This window comes from Melospiza georgiana, unplaced genomic scaffold, assembly GCF_028018845.1.
Source record: "Melospiza georgiana isolate bMelGeo1 unplaced genomic scaffold, bMelGeo1.pri scaffold_29, whole genome shotgun sequence".
Lineage (NCBI taxonomy): Eukaryota > Metazoa > Chordata > Aves > Passeriformes > Passerellidae > Melospiza > Melospiza georgiana.
Genome location: NW_026652215.1, coordinates 4345004 through 4364848, shown reverse-complemented (window position 1 = coordinate 4364848; position 19845 = coordinate 4345004). Strand labels below are relative to the sequence as shown.

General features: G+C 49.6%; 1 protein-coding gene across 1 annotated transcript; it reads right to left on the bottom strand.

Moving 5' to 3' along the window:
• Positions 1–766: 766 nt before the first annotated feature.
• On the bottom strand, positions 767–14702 carry LOC131096383 (olfactory receptor 14J1-like; the record flags this gene model as incomplete). The annotated part of the gene is made up of 2 exons (XM_058044722.1): positions 767–850; positions 14241–14702. Coding segments are annotated over 2 exons (546 nt in total), but the record flags the coding sequence as incomplete, so codon positions are not given.
• Positions 14703–19845: the final 5143 nt, after the last annotated feature.

Genomic DNA, 19845 nt, shown 5'->3' with positions numbered 1-19845 from the left:
GCGACTGTTCATGTTAATGGCCAAGCTTTACCGTGCTCGGGAAACATGAAGCGGAGCGCGCAGCATGGACATGCCCAGACACAAGCTTCTCTCCAGACCCTGGAGGTGATAGAGGTCTTCTTTGCCGGCTTGCAGCCAGCACCCGCGGATCAGCAGGTGTGGATGTCTGCACCACAGCAACAGTTGTCTTAGAATCTTGTAAAATACACAAGGTTCCCCTGGATGCCTTTGATCCCTGGGGTGGGGGCATGAGTGCTCTCCTGATGGGGAGATCTAGTGCCACCCTTCAGGGCATCATTGTGCACCTGGGGCTCATTGATGCAGATTTCACAGGGCAGATTTGTGCCATGGTCTCCACACCCACCCCCTCCCGTCACGATCCCAAAAGAGACGCAACTTGCTCAACTTGTGCCTTTTAAGTCTTCTGTTCGCAGGACAGCTGACCGGATGCGTGTAGCTGGTGGCTTTGGATCCACTGGGCTGCCTCAAGTTCGCTGGACTGCTGTCCTGACCAAGGACTATCCCGAGATGCTGTGTACCCTGTCTGTTCCTGGTGCGACGCCATCGGAAATCCACCTCCATGCGCTTCTCGACAGCGGTGCTGACGTCATGGTTCTCTCCCTTGCTGCCTGGCCCGGAGAGTGGCCCCTGGATCCGATGGGGATGTCTGAAGCAGGTCTGGGAGGGACGGCGCAATGCTCCGTGAGCCTGTGGCCCATGCTGCTTGCGAACCCAGAGGGGCAGACAGCCTGGGTTAGGCCTCATGTTACTTCAACTCCTCCCAACCTCTGGGGGAGGGATCTTCTTCTGTCTGGAGGTGCACATCGGGACGGATTTTTGATGGGGGCCACTGCAGTGAAGGGCACAGAGTGTCTTACTCCTCCTATTCGGTGTCTGGTGCACAAATCTGTCTGGGAGAAGCAGTGGCTTCTCCCTCAAGACAAATTGGTCACCCTTCAGAACCTGGTGCAGCAGCACTTGGATCAGGGTGAAGCCAGCAGGGGGGCTTTGTACAAACCACGAACCAGACAGGGCTGCTGTAGAACGTGCCTCGAGCTGCTTTAATTTTCAGCATCAGTCTCATTACATGGTTATGACAATGGGAAGATGCCAGCAGCTCACATTCCAGGCAGCAGACCAGGAACTTAATGGTACAACTTACTTTATAAGTTTCTTGACCAATCACACAAAGCAAAAGCACATTGACAGCAGTTCTAGCCAATCACCATAAGCACACGTACCTTTGGTTAAAACAATGCTTTCTTATTTTGAATACAATACCTGCTTGTAAGCCTTAAAACACAATGCACAGAGCTCCATTATAAAGCTTTAATCTTCCTAATATCTTGCTAGATAAACTTTCTGTAGCTTACAGAGCTATTCTAGACAAGTGTTAATACACAGACCATTGTTCTAGTTGCCCTTGCTTTTCTACAGTTTAAATAATTTTTCTGCTGACCTATCTCATGGCTGCTGCATAGCTCTGCTCACAGTTCTGCTGTGTCTGAGGCCTGCATCTTGAAACTTTCCCAAAATCCTCTAATTTTGTGGATTCCCACACAGGGTCATCTGGAGTCTTCTACCAGTCTCTGGAACACTCCTGGCTTCTGCATCAAAAATAAATCTGGGAAGTGGAGGTTGTTGCAAGACCTCCGAAAGGTTAATGCCAGATGGAAAGCATGGGGACATTGCAGGTGAGCATACCATTGCCTACCATACTTCCACAAGACTGGTCGGTCCTCTTTGTGGATCTGAAGGATTGTTTCTTTACGACTCCTTTGCATCCCGATGACAGACTGAAGTTTGCCTTCTCAGTGCCAGCGATTATCGAGGCTGAACCCGCACAGAGATATCCATCGAGGACGTTGCCCGAGGCATGCAGAATTCTCCTGCCTTGTCTGGAGTTCACAAGCAGTTTCCTGATGCATGTCTGTATCATTATATGGACAACATTCTGGTGGGTATGCCCACCCAGGATGAGCTGCTGAGGATTCAGCCTCGGTTGCTCGATGCTTTGCATGCTCATGGACTGCAGGTGGCTCCAGAAAAGGTTCAACAACAACCACCTTGGAAGTTCTTGGGGGTCAAAATTCTGGAAGGGATGATCTGTCACCAGGAGGTGCAATTTGTGCATTCTCTGAAGACACTGAATGATGCTCAGAAATTGGTAGGTGTCATCACTTGGTTATGTTCGTACATGGGGCTAACCGATGCACAGGCATCTCTTCTGTATGATTTGTTGAAATGAGACTCTGATCTAAAGTCACCTCGCATACTGACCCCTGAGGCATGTAAGGCGTTGCAGGTGGTTCAGCAAGCTGTTTCGGCTTGCCAAGTTTATCGCATTGATCCCTCTGTTGATGTCACTGTGTTCATCACCACTCCAGATTCGCATCCCACGAGCATTATTGGCCAATGGAGTGACAAATGGTCCCATTCCTCGCACATGTTGGAATCAGTTTTCCTGCCCCATCAGCTGCAGAAGACGGCAACTGCATTGTTTGAGCTGATTGCTCGCTGGATAATCAAATGCCGGCAACGGAGTTTGCAATTGATGGGTGCGGATCCTGCAAAGACCATACTCCTGGTGCAACAGGAGGATTTTGACTGGAGCTTTGCAAACAGTGTGTCCCTGCAGAGCGCTCTGGAAAATTTTTCAGGGCAGATCATTTGTCATCTGCCCAGTCATAGGCTACTGCATATGGTGAAATTCACACAAATCTCTTTTCGGCCCAAAAAATACCCAGGAACCTGTGCAAGGACCCGCCGTCTTCACTGATGGTTCAGGGAGAACAGGAAACGCCATTGTTACTTGGAGAGACCAATCAGAGTGGCAGGTTCTGGAAGCTCATGAGGTTGATTTTCCCAGGAACCTTTCAATCTGGTCATGGATTCCGCCTATGTGGCCAATACCGCACAGAGTTTGGGTCATTCCGTTTTGAAGGAGGTCAGTAATCCTGCCTTGTTTCGGGGTCATCCATTCCATGTTCTGCATGTGAGGAGTCACACCAATTTGCCGGGCTTTATAGTGGAAGGTAATGCGAGGGCTGACAAGTTGGCTAACCCAGCGTGGGTAGCGCCTCAGCCTGATACACTCGCGCAGACCGAGGCATTGCATGGGTTTTTCCACCAAAACGCACATACCCTGCAGAAGCAGTTTCAGCTGACGCCAACTGAGGCTCGTGACATTGTTGAGTCATGTGATGAATGCCATGCACTTGCTTCACCTTTGCCGGCTGGGGTAAATCCCAGAGGCCTTAGGGCCTTGGAGCTTTGGCAGACCGATGTCACCCAGATTGCCGAGTTTGGCCGGCTTAAGTATGTGCATGTCAAAGTGGACATGTTCTCCTCTGTGATGTGGGCTTTGGCTCACACTGGGGAGAAGGCACGTGACATCCTTGCCCACTGGAGGCAGGACGTCGTTCTGGGCATACCTTCTGCTGTGAAAACCGACAATGCTCCTGCTTACACATCGCAAAAGTTGCGGCAGTTCCTGCAGTTGTGGGGTGTCTCGCACAAGTTTGGTATCCCTCATTCTCCAACTGGTCAAGCATGGTACTCTGGAGCAGGTTCTTCAAAAACAAAAACGGGGAATGCAGGGTGAAACCACGCACAGTCGGCTGGCAAAAGCTTTGTGCACAATCAGTCATCTCACTGTGCCGCAGAACTCAAATAACCTTGTCATTTTGAATCACCATCTCTCATTGCAGGCGGCAGACGAGGCACATCAGCCTTGAGTGAAGGTACAGGTGCAGAATTTAGTCACCAAACAGTGGGAAGGTCCTTATGACCTTATCGCTTCCGGGCGCGGGTATGCTTGTGTATCCACACACACTGGGGTACGCTGAGTACCTTTGAAGTGTGTTCACCCTGACCTGCAACCGCAGAGACAGAATCCAGCTGATGAGCAAGATGGAAACCGTGACCATCCTGGAAGGCATCAAGCGGGGGAATCATTGAGTGATGATTCGGATGCAGATGATGAGAGTGATCACTCTGATGATTCCTCACCAAGTGGACACTGAACAGTGTTCATGTTTTCTTTATCATATTGTTCATTTTCTTTTTTTTTTTTTTTTTTAAAGGAAAACAGTGAGATGTTGCCCTGGTTTTTTAAGATTTTCTAAGCCTTCTGATGTTGACATTCTTGTAGTGAACTTTCTCACACACTTTCTCTAAATAACTCATTGTTTTGCATTCCTTTATGGAGGAGGAGACAGTTGATGGACGGTTGGTTTGTCCAGTGTCATTGGAGAGGTGTCACTGTCACCCTCCAATCCACTGTCACTTTTGGAAAACTGTAAATGTTGGAATCAGAAAATAAACTTCCCCTTTTTTCTTCACCTTGAGAACAACGATGTGAGCTTGTGTTCTTTTGTGTCCTGTAATGACACTCCTGGGCCAGCGACTCCCTCTGAGTGGGGCCACTCCCAGCCGGGAACTCTCCCGTTTGCTGCACTCGGGGATCCTGAACAACGACAGAGCCTGGGCCGATCCCCCCACTCCTCCAAGCTCTGCCCTTCACCCCCTGGGGAGATGCCAAAGGAGAACACAGGGAGCATTCCCTTCCCTCAGGGGAATTTCTCCCAGGTGCCTTGCACTGACTCTTTGTGTCTATGTGCACACAGGAGTGCCTGTGATAGGGAAATGTGGCAGAAATGCTGCTCTCTGAGGGGTGGGAGTGCCTTGGATAGCTGAATCAGTCAGGCGTGTAGGTAAGGTTAAGTCACAAGGTCTAAGTGAAGTTAAATGCTGCTAAACAGCATTTAACTTAAATTATAACCTATGACTTAGCAATTTAAAAGAGGACTAACACTTAACAATATTTAACTTAGCTTATAACTTATATTAAACTTAAAACTTAGCAAAAAAACAACTCTTAGCAGCATTTAACTTCACTTAGACACTTGACAGCCTCATGCAACCAAGGGGCCATTGTGACACTGAGAGGACTCATGAAATCATGGAGATCATTGTGACACTATGAGGCCCCATGGAATAAGCAAAGCATTGTGACACAGCAGGGCTTCACGGAACCTCGAGGCCATGGTGACATTGTGGAACTCCATTGAACCAAGGGTTCATTGTGACACTGCAGGCCTGCATGGAACCAAAGCTCCAGGGTGACAGAGAGTGGCCTCCTGTCATCAATGGTCCATTGTGACACAGTGGAACCAAAGAGACCATTGTGACACTGCAAACCCCCAGGGTCCAAAGGTCCATTGTGACATTGCAAGGCTCATGGATAAGAAGAGTCACATGACATTGTGGGACCTGGGGAACCACGGAGACCATTGTGACACTGCAAGGCCTGATGGAATCAGTGGAACCATTGTGACACTGTGGGGCCTTCTGGAACCTACGGGCCATTGTGACACTGAGGGACTCCATTGAACCAAGGGTCTATTGTGACACTGCAGGTCTTCTTGTAATCAAGGGACCATTGTGACACTGCTGGACCCCATAGAAACAAGGCACCATTATGGCACTGTGGGGCCTCATAGATCCAAGGCATCATTGTGACAGTGTGGGGCCCCATAAAACCAAAGGAACAAAGAACAGGTCTGGTTGGTTTGGCCTCCCAGGGGCCACCTGACGGGTCCAGCTGACCCTGGCATGTTGAGGATCTCTTCTCATCTGCTGCTGAAGCACAGGGACTCCATGCTTTCCTTCCTATGGAAAAGAACTCTCCTTCTCCTCCAGGAACGCATGGTCAGATTTGGGATTTCTCCTCCGAATTTCCTTATACCCAGGGATTGTTCCCATAGGAATATTGCCAATACAAATCTGGCTGCAGTGGTTTCACAAGGGTCACTTCCCATCTGTCCCCAAAACATTGGGGAAATCTCTGTGCTTTCCTTCCTATGGGAAAGGACTGTCCTGCTTCTCCAGGTGTCCATGGCTGAGATTGTGTTTTCACCTCCAAAATTCCCTAAATCCAAAGACTGCTCCCAGACAAAATCTACCATTCCTGACAAGTCTGGCTGGCCTTGGCCAAGTGAGGCTCTCACCAGCCTTCCAAACACTGGGGCTCTGTGCTTTCCTTCCTATGGAAAAGAACTGCTGTTCTCTTTCAGGCGCCCATGGCCAGAACTGGGGTTCCACCTCCAACATTGCCTGTTGTGACAGACTGGAGGAGATTGTTGGCTCGAAATATTTCATGTGTGAGGGAGGAAGGGGCAGGTCCAGCCTGTCCCTGCCCTGTAAGACCAGTCCCCCCAGAGCCTCTATCCCAGCCCAGCAGTGTCTGCCAGTCCCTGGCACAGCACAGGCAATGCTCCACAGCCACCTCTGCAGCCCCAGCCCAGCTCCTGAGGGACCAAATGAGCCCAAGGCCCATCTGGAGGAAGGGCCCAGGAAGACCAAGTGGTATTGAAGACTGACCACATGGCAAGCACACATCTTGACCCTACCTCCTCTTGGAATTCCCACCTGAACAGTGCTGGAATCCAGGAGTTGGTAACTGTGTGTGTGCTTCTCTGCATCTTTTTGCCTTGCTCTCTTTCTGTGTCTTCTTCCGTTTCTGAACTCCTGCAAATTTTGATCAATATGAAATGGAACAGGCTTAGAATTTGTGAAGTTGAATGGCTCAAGTCAATGCTTTGAGAAGTGTTTTATGTTGACTTAATGTCTGTTGTGATTTGAGATGAGAAGAATTTTAAAAGGTAAAACTTTTTCGTGTAAGTGACAATCTGTTAAACCACTGAGATACTGAACACGTCTCTGTGAAACACAAATGTTAAAGATGAAAAAGTCCAGGAACCTCCTCTTTCTTTTCCAGTCAAAAAAGAAGCAGTAGGCCCTGGCCCTGGCCCCCATCTCAACCAAACCAAACCAAACCAAACCAAACCAAACCAAACCAAACCAAACCAAACCAAGCAACCCTGCCATGGGCTGAGCTCCTTCTGCCCTCCCCTGGCTGCCCCTCTCCACATTGGCCCCATTCTAACCAAACCAAACCCCAACAACTACCAAACAGGAAAACAAGAGGCTACAAAACCCCAACCAGAACAAAGCAAGACACAGCCATTGAAATCTTACCAAGTCCCCTCCCCCCAACACAACTAAAACAAAAACCCCCTACAACCTACAACCCATACAAAATAACCTTACAACTAAAAACTTAAACATAAAAAAAGCCAAAAACCAACCATAAAACCAATCCTAACACAACCCAACCACAAATTCCACCACAAGTTACCGGCAGGTCAGGTGTTAGTCCTTTCTATGCTTCAATCCTCTTTCAAGTAAAAGAAAAAAAAAAAACCAACAAAATGCATGCATGTTAAAAAAACAATAAAAAATCATCCAAGTCAGTAATGAAGAAATGAAATCCCAAATAAAAAAGAAGGAAAAATACCTTAATCATAAAACTAAAATCCTTTTATAACTATAAAGAAAAACAACTTTTTTTTATAGTACAAAAAACCATTAAAAAATTAATATCAAACAGAAACCTGCATGCTAAAATTAAACAAATGTTAAAATAGCAGTACTTCCATAGTACATTTAAACAGGGAAAAAAAAAAAAAAAAAGTAGTCCAGTATCCCCAAGAGAAGATCTCTATTTGCAGAGATAAAAATAATTTAAAAAGTAAAAAATAAAAACTTTTACACTTAAAGAACTCATCTTTAAAAAAATACCCCATAAGTCAGCATGGCCCATCTATAAGCTCTAAAAAGGCTTGTAGCAAGAAAAACTTCACAATAAAAGAGTTCCTCAGACAAATGTTATCCATGTCAGAATTAAGAATCAAAAAAAAAAAAATTTTCTTCTTGTAAAAAAATCTCCATAACATTTACAAGAAAAACTTCTCTCCCAAAGTAAATTTAAAAAAGACTATTCTAGAAATAGTAAATACCTAGAAATTTTAAGTTTACTTTACATTGGCAGTAAAAAGAAAACTTTATAAAGAATAAAGAAAAACCAGTGTTCTAAAGAATTTATTTAAATTTTTACTATTTTTTTCTTTTTGAATTTACTTTTAATAAAAATTTCTTGATAGCCTTTTAAAATGTTAGGCCTACTTTACCTTTCTCCTAATTCTATCTCAAAACAAAATAAATACATAAATAACAAACTGACACTAAAACCCATTACACTCATCAATACATTAATTAAGAAATCTCAAGATTAGAAAAATGTTAAATTAACCAAACGAAAACCACTACAATGTCATAATAAACCATTTGCCAAATTTTATCTGATTGTTTAAAGTTCTCAGTAAAGGCTGTTTTTTTGTTTTGAGCCCCTGAGAATCTCTTGCTGGTATTTCTCCAGTGAGTTTAACTCAGAGGAGACAAGCAATTGTTATTCCTCTAAAATGTCTCTTTGAGTGAGCTTTTTGGGGGGAGTCAGAGCTTGTGGGTCCTGCTTGGCCCAGCCCAGGCAGGGCTTTCCCAGCCCCATTCCACACTCCATTTCCCAGCTGGAGCCGCTGCTGCCTCTGAGTTGTGCTGCCCCAGCCCCAGGGACACTCTCCTTGTCTGCCCATTCCCCCACGGTCTCTGCGCAGGGATGGCCTCAGAGGGGGCTGCTGACATCCTCAGCACCTTGGAGGCTGCTGCTGAATTTTCGTGCTGCAGAGGCTTGTTCAGCCTTCAGCTCTTCAGTGCAGGAATTCAGTGTCCCAGGGCTCAGTAACTTTCAGAACACCTTAACAAGCCAAGCCTCTGGGAATAATTTGATTTCAGTTTCTAAAAAATTTGTAGTTAAGTAGATCTCAGTAGTATATTTCAAGCAAACTCATAATATTTAAAAAGACAGTGAGAAAATATTTTTTAGATCTGGTTTAGAGTTTTTTCCTGTTAATTTATTGAAACGTGCTATCTCCAGCTGACACTGAATCCAAGTACCTCCTCATGCAGTTTGAATAGATATGAAAATCAAGACCCTTCATGGCTGACAATCAATCAGACTCTGTCCCTACCCCCACCCCACCATTTCCTCCATCCAAGCCCTGGCCCTCAGAGTAGCCTTGTGCAAATCTGAGCTCCCTCCAGCCCAGGCGGCACCTGCAGCTTTCAGCTCCTTGGCTCCAACTCCCACCTGCTTTCCTTGGAGAAGGAGCTGCCTGAGACACCGAGGGATGTTCACTTCTTGTCAGCCAACAAAGCCAAGGGAAGGCACAGCTCCATCAAATGCAAAAGTCAGTCTTGTCCCTGGATCTACCCCGCACCTGATCCCCACAGCCTCTCCTGTTTCCTTCATTCCTCCTTTGCCAGGGACTTTCTGGGACAAGCAAGCTCTGCTCTGGCTGTGGAGGAGGGTGGAAGTGCCACCACTGGAGTGGGAAGCACAGCTCATCAGGGTTTCTGTCCTTTGGGGGTCAGGAACAGATGAGACTCAGAGGCACGGAAAGATTCTCTTCATGGCCAACGGACCACAGTTGAACAGGACACAATTTAATAACAATCACGCTCTTCCCTGAGCTATGTGCAATGTCCCAGCAGCGTCTGATGAGTCCACCATTCACACGTTATTTCCATACTAAAATAATTTTATAGAAATATGGTTCTGTGATAGATATAAGCACAATTAAGTTCTTGTATCAGGATGCTTGTTCTGTAGTGGGGACAAAATAGCTCAAACAATTCCTGATTTGGAAAGCTGTCAGTGGTGGATGGAGTTGGGAGGTCAGGCTGCTCTTGGTGGTGAGAAAAAGCTGAAAGCAGCCTGACTCATTTCATCTCCTCCTGTCCTGGCTGATCTGCCCTCTTTCCCCTTCCACCCATTGGCTTTTGTCTCCCCCCAGCCCCCTGTGAAGAGCCTGGCTCTGTGTTCTCCATCCCCTCCTGGATGGCACTGCCAGGCTGGGATGAGGAGCCCCTCAGCCTTCCCTGCTCTGGGCTGGACAAGCCCAGCTCCCTCAGCCTCTGCTCACAGCCCAAGGGCTAAAGCCCCACCTTGGAGGCCCTTCCCAGACCCTGCTCCAGCTGCCAGACATCTTTCCTGCCCTGGCCAACCCAACCCAGGCCACAGTGACTGGATAACCCACGTCCTTGATGTCCTGGTCACACAGCCCTGGCCCCTTGTCCCCATGTCAGGCTCTGGGGTGGATCCTGTGGAACATCCTTTGGTGGAGGCTGTGGCTCCAGGTGGGCCAGGGGCATCCTGGGGGACAGGGACCCTGCTGGGCATGAACAGCATTGGACTTGTTGGGAGAAACTGTGAGGGGGAGCTGGGGCAGAGTGACCAACCCAGTGACCTGACACAGCCCTGCTGGGATGTCACACAGCCCCTCTGGGATGTCACAGCCTGCTCTGAGATGTCACAGCCCCTCCTCTAATGTCACACAACTGGTCTCTGATGTCACAGCCAACTCTGTGATGTAATATTCTGCTCTGTGATGCCAGATCTCTGCTGTGTGATATCAAAGCCTGCTCTGTGATGTCACAGAGGCAGTCTATCATGTCATAATTCTCGATAATCTCACATGACCCACTCTGTGATGTCATAGCCCACTCTGTCACCTCATGTTACAAGATCATAAATTGTCTCCACCAGCTGAGCTGACACCTGGAGCTTGTTCTCCAAAACCCCAGGCCTATGGAGGCCACACAATGCCCATTGTGTGAGAAGGGGAACTGGAAGTTCAGCAGCCTCAGTGTCCTGCCAGCTCAGCCAGGCCCTCTGGAACATTGGGGTCCACGACCACCAGGGACCACCAGAGAGACCCCAAGACCGAACAACACATGGGTGAAGGGGAGGGGAAATATGTGAATGATTTTGGGGAAACCATTATCATATTTATGTTTAGTCTGGGAAAATCAATGAATATGTATGCAATATACAGAATATAAACAGAAACTTTCCTTTACTCAGCCTGCAGGGCTTTGGGATGAGCTGTCCCCGTGCATCCCCCGGAATAAATAATGCTGCTTTTTAATGCTGCATTGGTGTTAAGGAGTTTTCTATTTTACTGAATTTTTGGTAATACTCCCACTGCCAAGGAAAGCTCTGTCTGCTGCTGTTCACAAACACAGAAGGGCTGGTGGCAGATGTTGGGCTCAGAGGTCGCCTGGGGCACAGTGACCATGAAATAATTAAGTTTTCAATGTTCTGGGAAAGAAGGAGGGGCAGCAACAAAACTTCTGCACTGGAATTAGGAAGGGCAGACTTTGGCCTGTTTTGGATGCTGATTTTGGGAGTACTGAATCAGGTCCTGATTTTTTGAAGGAAAACATCCCTTAAAAACAAAGGGGTCCAGGAAGGATGGACATATTTCAAGGAAGTAATCTTAAGGGGGAAGGAGCAGCCTGTCCTAGTGTGGCAAAAGATGAGCTAGTGCGGAAAATGACTGGCCTGGCTGACCATGGAGATTTTGTGGGAACTCAAGGGTAACAAGAAGTGCATCAGCTTTGGACAGAAGGTCAAGCAGCTTAGGAAATGTTTAAGAATGTTGTGAAGTCGTGCGGAAAAAAAGTCAAGGGGTGAAAGCTCAATTAGAGTTTAACCTGACCACTTCTGTGAAAAAAATAGACAAGGTTTCCACAATTAAATTAATAGCAAAACATGGGATAAGGAGAACCTCTACTTTTTATTGGATGCAGTGGGGAATATAGAAACTAAAGATAAGGAGAAGGCAGAGCTTCTTAACATCTTGTTTCTCTCAATTTTTGATATTAGGGCAGGCTGTCCTCAGGACAAGTGCTCTGCTGAGCTGGTAGATGGGACAGGGAGCAGAACAGGCCCCTGTAATCCAGGAGGGAGCAGCTGGTGACCTGCTGAGCAACTCAGATGCTCACAAGTGTCTCTGGGAGCAGATGGGATCCATCCTAGGGGGATGTGGGAGCTGTGGATGAGCTCCCCAAGCTGCTCTCCATCATTTACCATCAGTGCTGGCTCAGCAGGGAGGGCCCAGAGGACTGGAGGTGCCAATGTGAGCCCATCCCCAAGAGGGGCTGGAAGGAGGAGCTGGGGAACTCCAGGCCTGTCAGCCTGACCTGGGTGCCCGGCAAGGTTATGGAACAGATCACCCTGAGTGCCATCACAGGGTACCCACAGGATGGCCGAGGGATCAGAGCCAGCCAGCGTGGATTCCAGTGTCTGCATGGAATGGTCTGGATGAGGGGACTGAGTCCAAGATCAGCAAATTTGCAGATGACACCAAGCTGGGTGTGAGTGTGGATCTGCTGGAGGGTAGGAGGGCTCTGCAGAGGGACCTGGACAGGCTGGATCCAGGGCCCAAATCCAACAAGGTGAGGTTTAACAAGTCCAAGTGCTGGGCCCTGCATGTTGGCCACAACAACCCCTGCAGTGCTGCAGGCTGGGGACAGAGTGGCTGGACAGCAGCCAGGCAGAAAGGGACCTGCAGGCACTGATGGACAGCAGGCTGCACATGGGCCAACAGTGTGCCCAGGGGGCCAAGAAGGCCAATGGCTCCTGGCCTGGCTCAGGAATGGTTGGCCAGCAGGAGCAGGGCAGCGATTGTTCCCCTGTGCTCAGCAATGCTTGGGCAGCAACTCGAGTGCTGTGTCCAGTCGTGGGCCCCCCAATTTAGGAAGGCCATGGAGGGGCTGGAGCATGTCCAGAGAAGGGCAAAAAGGCAAAAAGGGAAGGGGTCTGGAACACAAGCTACCAACTCCTGTGAAGAGCAGCTGAGGGACCTGCAGTTGTTTATCCTGGAGAAGAGGAGGCTCAGGGGAGACAAGGCAGTGTCAGGGCACAGGTTGGACTTGATGATCTCCAAGGTCTTATCCAACATTTCTGATTCTGTGATTCTCTGGAAACACCCTTGGAGCAGTTGCAGGAAGAGCCCTGGGCCTCCTCTTCAGAAGCTCCAGCAGCCCAGGTCCCTCAGCTTCTCCTGCCAGCCCCAAAGCCCATCCTGTCAGTCCTGCAGAGCCTCTGCAGCTCCTCCTCACTGCCCAGAACAGGGAGCCCCAGAGCCAGACACAGCAGCCCAGATGTGCCCCCCTGGCCTGGGGTGCCTCTGGCAAGGGAGCAGCACCAGGCACTGCAGGAGCCTGCAGACAATTCCTGCAGCACTTGTAGGATGATCCTGCTGCCCAAGGGACGTTCCCATGGTGCCAAGTCAGGAACTGCAATGGGGAGTGGGGCCAGAGAGGAAAGGGCAAACAGGGATGGGCTGTCTGCAGGGGAGGGGACAGGGGTGGGAAATACGAAGAAATGTGTAGCAGGAAGCGAAAAGAAAGCAAAGAAATTTGTAGCAGGAAGAGTAAAGAAAGCAAAGAGTAAAGAAAGTAAAGGAAAATGAAGCCAAGGAAATGCTCAGGGCAGTTTGGGGGTGGCTGCCAGGCAGCCCTGGCTCTGAGCAACAGCATCTGCAGTGGGACAGGAAACTCCCAGCTGATGGGAACAAACTTTCTGGCTGACTGCAGTGGCCAGGACAAAGCTGAGCGGTTTCCCTGGTGTCCCCCAGCCCTTGCTGGCCCCAGGGGGTGATGGCATTTGTGCTCCCTCAGGTTCATGTCCCCACACCAACAGCATGGGGGTGCTCCCCCTGTTGTGTGCAATGCAAACAGGGGCTGCTGAGCCAGTGCTGCCGTGTCTGTGCCTGCAAGGATGGGGCACCTGTGTGAACTGGGGGAGAGGCCAGGGCTGCAGAGGGGGGATGTTGTTGGCTGCTGCATGAGGGCGCTCTTGGACACTGCCCTGGGCTGTGCAGCGCACTGGGGATGGATCAGCCCCTGCTCTGTTGCTCCTTCCCGTCTGCCCCAGGGCCCTTGCAGAGCCCCAGCCATGCTGTTTGCCCCCGGCCTGGGGCTGCCCACGGTCAGCCTGGGGCTGCTCACAGGGGTTTTCTGTGCTGAGCATTGGCCTGGCCATGTTCTTGAGAGAGCCTGGGCAAGGAGCCTGGAGCCCCCAGGCCCTGGGCTGAGCCGTCAGCGCTGCCCCAGCAGTGCCCATGGCCTGTCCCTGCTGCAGCCCCGGCACTGCCACCCCCAGGGCTGTGCCCGGCCCCGAGAGCACTCAGGCCCTGCAGCAATACCAGGGCCACCAGGGCAGCGGGGCAGGGCCACGGCAGCAGCACTGGCAACACCAAGTTGGCAGAAACGATGAATATTTTCACTTTGTAGAAAATATTTAAAATTTTAAACAAGGACAAAGAACTTCCAAAATGGAACTAACAAGAAGTATTAAAGGTTACTTTTATTACAAGTGATTTGCAAATACTGGCCAGCAGTTAATGTTCCTGAAACCATCCAGTCCTCAGTCTCCACACTGCAGCCTTGAGCTCCTGGTTCCTCAGGCTGTAGATGAGGGGGTTCAGGGCTGGAGGCACCACTGAGTACAGAACTGACAGGGCCAGATCCAGGGATGGGGAGGAAATGGAGGGGGGCTTCAGGTAGGCAAATGTGCCAGTGCTATAGAAAAGAGAGATCACGGCCAGGTGAGGGAGGCAGGTGGAAAAAGCTTTGTGCCGTCCCTGCTCACAGGGGATCCTCAGCACAGCCCTGAAGATCTGCATATAGGAGAAAACAATGAACACAAAACAACCAAATGATAAATAGGCACTAACAGCAAGCAGCCCAAAATCCCTAAGGTAGGATTTGGAGCAGGAGAGTTTGAGGATCTGTGGGATTTCACAGAAGAACTGGCCCAGGGCATTGCCACGGCACAGGGGCAGGGAAAATGTATTGGCTGTGTGCACCACAGCATTGAGAAAGGCACTGGCCCAGGCAGCTGCTGCCATGTGGGCACAAGCTCTGCTGCCCAGGAGGGTCCCGTAGTGCAGGGGTTTGCAGATGGACACGTAGCGGTCATAGCACATGATGGTCAGGAGGCAAATCTCTGTTGCAAGAAAAAAAAACAACAGAAAGACTTGGGCAGCACATCCAGTGTAGGAGATGTCCCTGGTGTGCCAGAGGGAATTGTGCATGGCTTTGGGGACAGTGGTGCAGATCATGCCCAGGTCAGTGACGGCCAGGTTGAGCAGGAAGAAGAACATGGGCGTGTGCAGGTGGTGGCTGCAGGCTACGGCGCTGATGATGAGGCCGTTGCCCAGGAGGGCAGCCAGGGAGATGCCCAGCAAAAGGCAGAAGTGCAGGAGCTGCAGCTGCTGCGTGTCTGCCAATGCCAGCAGGAGAAAGTGCCTGATGGAGCTGCTGTTGGACATTTGCTGCTGCTGGCCATGGGGACCTGTTCATGAAGAAAGGACAGCAAAGATTTAGAGGAGATACCTGTCACCAAAATGAAAGCCGTTTCCCATATACCCTCCTCTGGAATAGACACACACACTCTTTTTTTTTTTTTTTTTTTGGCGTTCTGGGGTTCTTTTAAAAAGCTTCTCCCTTTCTCTGCTGCTGTTCTTGGATATCAGAAAGCCTCAGAATTTCTGCTGCGTCCAGGGAAACAGAGTGCATTCTGTGAGGCAAAGTGATGAATGGAAAGTGAGGGTAGATGGTCTCTCATTCTGACCTGTTCAGAGTTTCTCTGGGCTTTAACCTTTCTCAGGTGGAGGAGGGTCACATTCCAATGATTCCCCTATAATGTCACCAGGTCCTGGTGAGAGCAGATGGATCCACCACAGCCCAGCTCCACATTTGAAGCCAAAACCTCATATTGCTCATTTCTCCAACCCAGCAGCATTTTCAGTGTCAGAACACCTCTGCATCTCCTCATCAATCTTATAACTCAGAGATGCTCTAGGACAGGTTTGCACCCTGGATTGGAGCTCCCAGCTTGGACTGAAATCTCAGGGACCCTTCCAAGTGTCCTTATGATGGCATTGGATGAAGGGAGATGCAGCTCCTTGCCTGGCTGCACTGACAGCATTGCCCAGAGCTGGGCAGTGGGGACAGCGTCACCCTGAGCCAGCTGTGCCCCCTGCCAGAGCCCCCAGGACCGGGCAGCTGCTCCCAGCCCTGCGCTCTGCAGAGGGAACTGGGCCCGGGGCTGCAGAGCTGCCCCACGGCTCTGCTGCAGCTCTGCCTGCACAGGAGGGGCTGCATGCCTTGGAGCCCCGGCCCTGAGGGCACAGGCTGGGCTGGGGCACAGGAGGGAGGGGGCTTGTTCAGAGGGAGAGGCTGCACTGGAGGGGGTCCTGTGGGCATCTCTAAACTCTCCCTGCCATAGCATTGCTGGATATTGTTTTCTCTCCTTTCCTGATATTCTCTCTGCTTCCTGAAGATTTTCCTCCTGCAGGTGTTTCCCTGTGCCTGATCTCTCCCTGCCAACACTCACAGACCCCAAATCTCTGTGCCCTCTCCTTGGCCTGACAGAGCCCTGCCTGTTTGCAGGGCACTGGCTGGGGCAGTTTCTGTTTGCAGCTGGGAGAAACGACAGCTCAGACTGAGTCTGTTGGCTCCAGCAAAGGTGATGCTGGTGCTGTCCATGGGCAGAGTGACTGAAAGCACATTAGGGATCTCCTGTGACCCTATAATCACCAAAAGTAACAGTTCAGACGTCTCAGACACTTGTCAAAATTCATAATTAATAATTCATAACCTACTTTTAATATTTATCCCCCCTCCCTGCATTCTCCAAAAGCAGGAAACTGATTTCAAAGTCTTAGGAAATTTTCTCATTTTTGTTAAAATCCTTGACTTGCAAATATTCTATGACTGATTAGAACCCCTCAGCATATCAGAGTTTCATGAGCCTTTCACCTCCCCTGCACCAAAAATACTCAGAGTTGTACTCACAGGGTCTGTAGGCATTGGGATGTTCCAGCTTTAGGAGATGGCTCCAGGAGCTGCAGCTGCATTGTCCTGCAGCCAGAGGTTCCTGTGCCAAGGGCTGTCAGTGATTCTGCCCCAGGCACTTCTCAGCCCCTTCCCAGCCCTGACTGATTGAAGCTCTCTGTGCCTCTGTGCTGTGCCCGGGGTGGCTGCAGGCAGTGCCCCAGCCCTGCTGGGCTGGCAGAAGAGCTGCTCATCAAGAGAAATGTGCTTTTGAAGCTCTTCTTGGTTACCAGGAGCTGCCTCTTTGCCACGAGCCCAGCCCAGCTCAGCAGCACAGACACAGCACAAGGACTTTAATGAGCCTCTGGGGCTTTGGGCTCAGGCCCTGAACATCAGTCCCTGAAAAGGAGCTGAAGAAACCTCTCCAGAACTCCAAGTCAGAATCCAACTCCAAAGTTTCTTGGACTTTTAATGGGTCCCACTGAGGAACACGACTGAGAAAGTGTCCCCAGGCCCCAGGCAGAGCAGAGAACTGGAGGCAGTGATGACAGGTGGGAACAAAGAGAAGCCAAGTCTTGGTGCCCTGGGGCACAGCAGGGTCTGTGCCACCAAGGGCTGGGAGGAGACACCTTGTCCTGAGGCCCTGGGGCCTCCTGGCACAGCCTCAGCCAGGCTGGGCACTGTCAGCCCCTTGTCCTGCCCTCAGCATCCCCCCCTAGCCCACATCCCAGTGGCCTCAAGGATCTGCTGGAAGGAGTCCCTGGGGAGCCTTGCTCAGGAATGGCCTTGGGGGCTCCTTAATTCTCCCTGTAGGGACTGCAGGTTTTTCAAAGGACTTTGGGTTTGGCTTTTGCCTTGAGTCTCTGAGAGATTTGTGCAATCATGGCCTCCAATTATTTGCTGTAATTAGTCCCATGAGAGGCTTTGTCAGTAACAACATTCAGTGGGCTCATTAATGCTTCAAGGTACTTCAATTATTTTAAGGTACTTGGTGTTTCCCTTTTGATACAGACTCTGTGAGAGGTTTCTGCAATCATGGCCCTAATTATCTGCTTTAACGAGTCCCTTGAGAGCTTTGCACTTACATGTAGTGGGGCTCATTAATACTATGAAATACGCAAGATTTTTAAGGTACTATGGATTTTCCTTTCCACACTGAATCTCTGAGAAGTTTTTGTGCCATCCTGGCCTCCAGATCTCTCCTCCAAGGAGTCCATGAGGAGCCTGTCTAGGGGATGGACCTCAGTGGGATGCATCCATGATTTGAGACACTTTGGGGTTTTCTTCTGACTTTGACTCCTGGAAAGGTTTGTGCAATCTCCTCTCAGGCCCTGAGGTTCCAGGGCCCAGCTCCAAATGCACCGTGGGGCTCATTAGGATCAAGCAAGTCCTGACAAACCATGGCTCTGCCTTGATTTCCCTCTGCTCTAGTGCAGTTCATCAGAAATATTTCTGTAGTGGTTTTGGTTCACCAATTTGAGATTTCTTGGAGAATGCAACAATTATTTTAGTGGGTTCAGTGTTGGCTAATGACCAGTGCACTCACTAGAATATACTTACTCATTTCCTCCTGTGTGATAAGATTAGGAGAATGGCAAAGCAGGCTCAAAACTTTAAAAGGGTATAAGGAAAAGTTCATTAATAGCAACTAAAAGAAAGAGCAATAAGAACAAAACTTTCAGAACACCTCTCCCTACAACCTTTTCTTTCTTACTGACAATAAAAAGAGACAAACCTAGAATTTTCAGTCAGTTTACCCCAACTATAATAGTCTTTCTTGAGTTCACTTAGGGAGAGGAGTCTCTTTTTCATGCTATGGAGACCTCTCCAGAAGAAACACTTCTCTTCTGGCTCTCAATTTCCATGAATAGCAACTGCCCAGAAAAATCTGCTTTTGTGACATCCCTCCCAGTTTTTCAAAGCTCTTTTACAGTTGTGTTTATGGGCCATCCCTCCCATCCAGGACTCAACTTCCTCTTCGCTGCCCTCGGTGTCTTCATGTTGCTCCTCTATGTGCCTGCACTTTGTCCTTTTCTCTCACTCAAGGGACAATGGAAGCACTGAAAGAGTTAATATCTCACCCGAGGCCTGCAGATGGTTCTGTGACCCCAGCTAGGCTCAGTACTTGCAGCCAGACCTGCTCCATGTTCCCTGGGTTCCATGGGGCCCCACAGTGTCCCAATGGTCCCTTGCTTCCATGAGGACCTGAGGTGTCATAATGCCCCCTTGGTGACACGAGGCCCTGAAGAGTCACAATGGTCCCCATGGTTCCATCAGGCCCCACAGAGCCATAATGGTCTCTGGGTTCCATGAAGCCCTGCTGTGTCACCATGACTCCTTGGTTCCATGGGCTCCAGTGGAGCCACAATGATCCCCTTGGTTCCATGAGGTCCCCGGAGTGTCCCAGGGATCTTCATGGGAAGGAAAGAACCCAACTCCAGTGTTGCAAGGGCAGCCACCAGAGGCCAAGGCCAGCCAGACTTGATGGTACTGACAGATTTACCTGGGAGCAACCCTTGGATATAGAGAATTTTGGAGGTGGAATCCCAATTTCAGACATGGGCACCTGGAGGGGAAGGACGGTTCTTTTACATAGGAAGGAAAGCAGGGAACACTGGTATTTGAGGGGCAGACGAAAAGTGGCCATCAGAGGCCTAAGTCAGCCAGACCTCTCTGTTCTAGTTGCCTTTATATGAAAGCAACCCTTGGATATAGGGAATTTGGGAGGTGGATTCCCAATTTTGGCCATTTCTTTGTAGATAAGAATGACAGTTCTTTTTCATAGGAAGGAAAGCTCGGAGCCCAAGTGTTTCAAAGGCAGAAGAGGAGAGAGGTGGCTCCTGTCCTGGCTCCCAAGCCAGCCAGACCTGATTGTCATGGCAGCTTTTGTCATGGAGGAGTCCTTGGATATTTGGAATTTCAGAGGAGAAATCTCAATTTTGACCTTGGACTCCTTGTGAAGAAGGATGATTCTTTTCCATAGGAAGGAAAGCATCGAGCCACAGTGTTTCGAGGCTGGTGAGGGACAGCTCCCAAGTGGCAAGGGCAGCTAGACCTGTCTGGCTTTCATTTGGGAGCAATCCTTGGATGAACGGAGTTTTGGAGGTAGAATTCCAGGTTTGGCTATGGGCACCAGGTCAGGATGGATGGTTTTTACCAACAGGAAAGAAAAATGCCAAGTCTAAGTGTTTTTGAAGATGATGAGAGGTGGTCACCCTTAGGCCAACACAGCCAGACCTGTCTGTCCTGGCACCT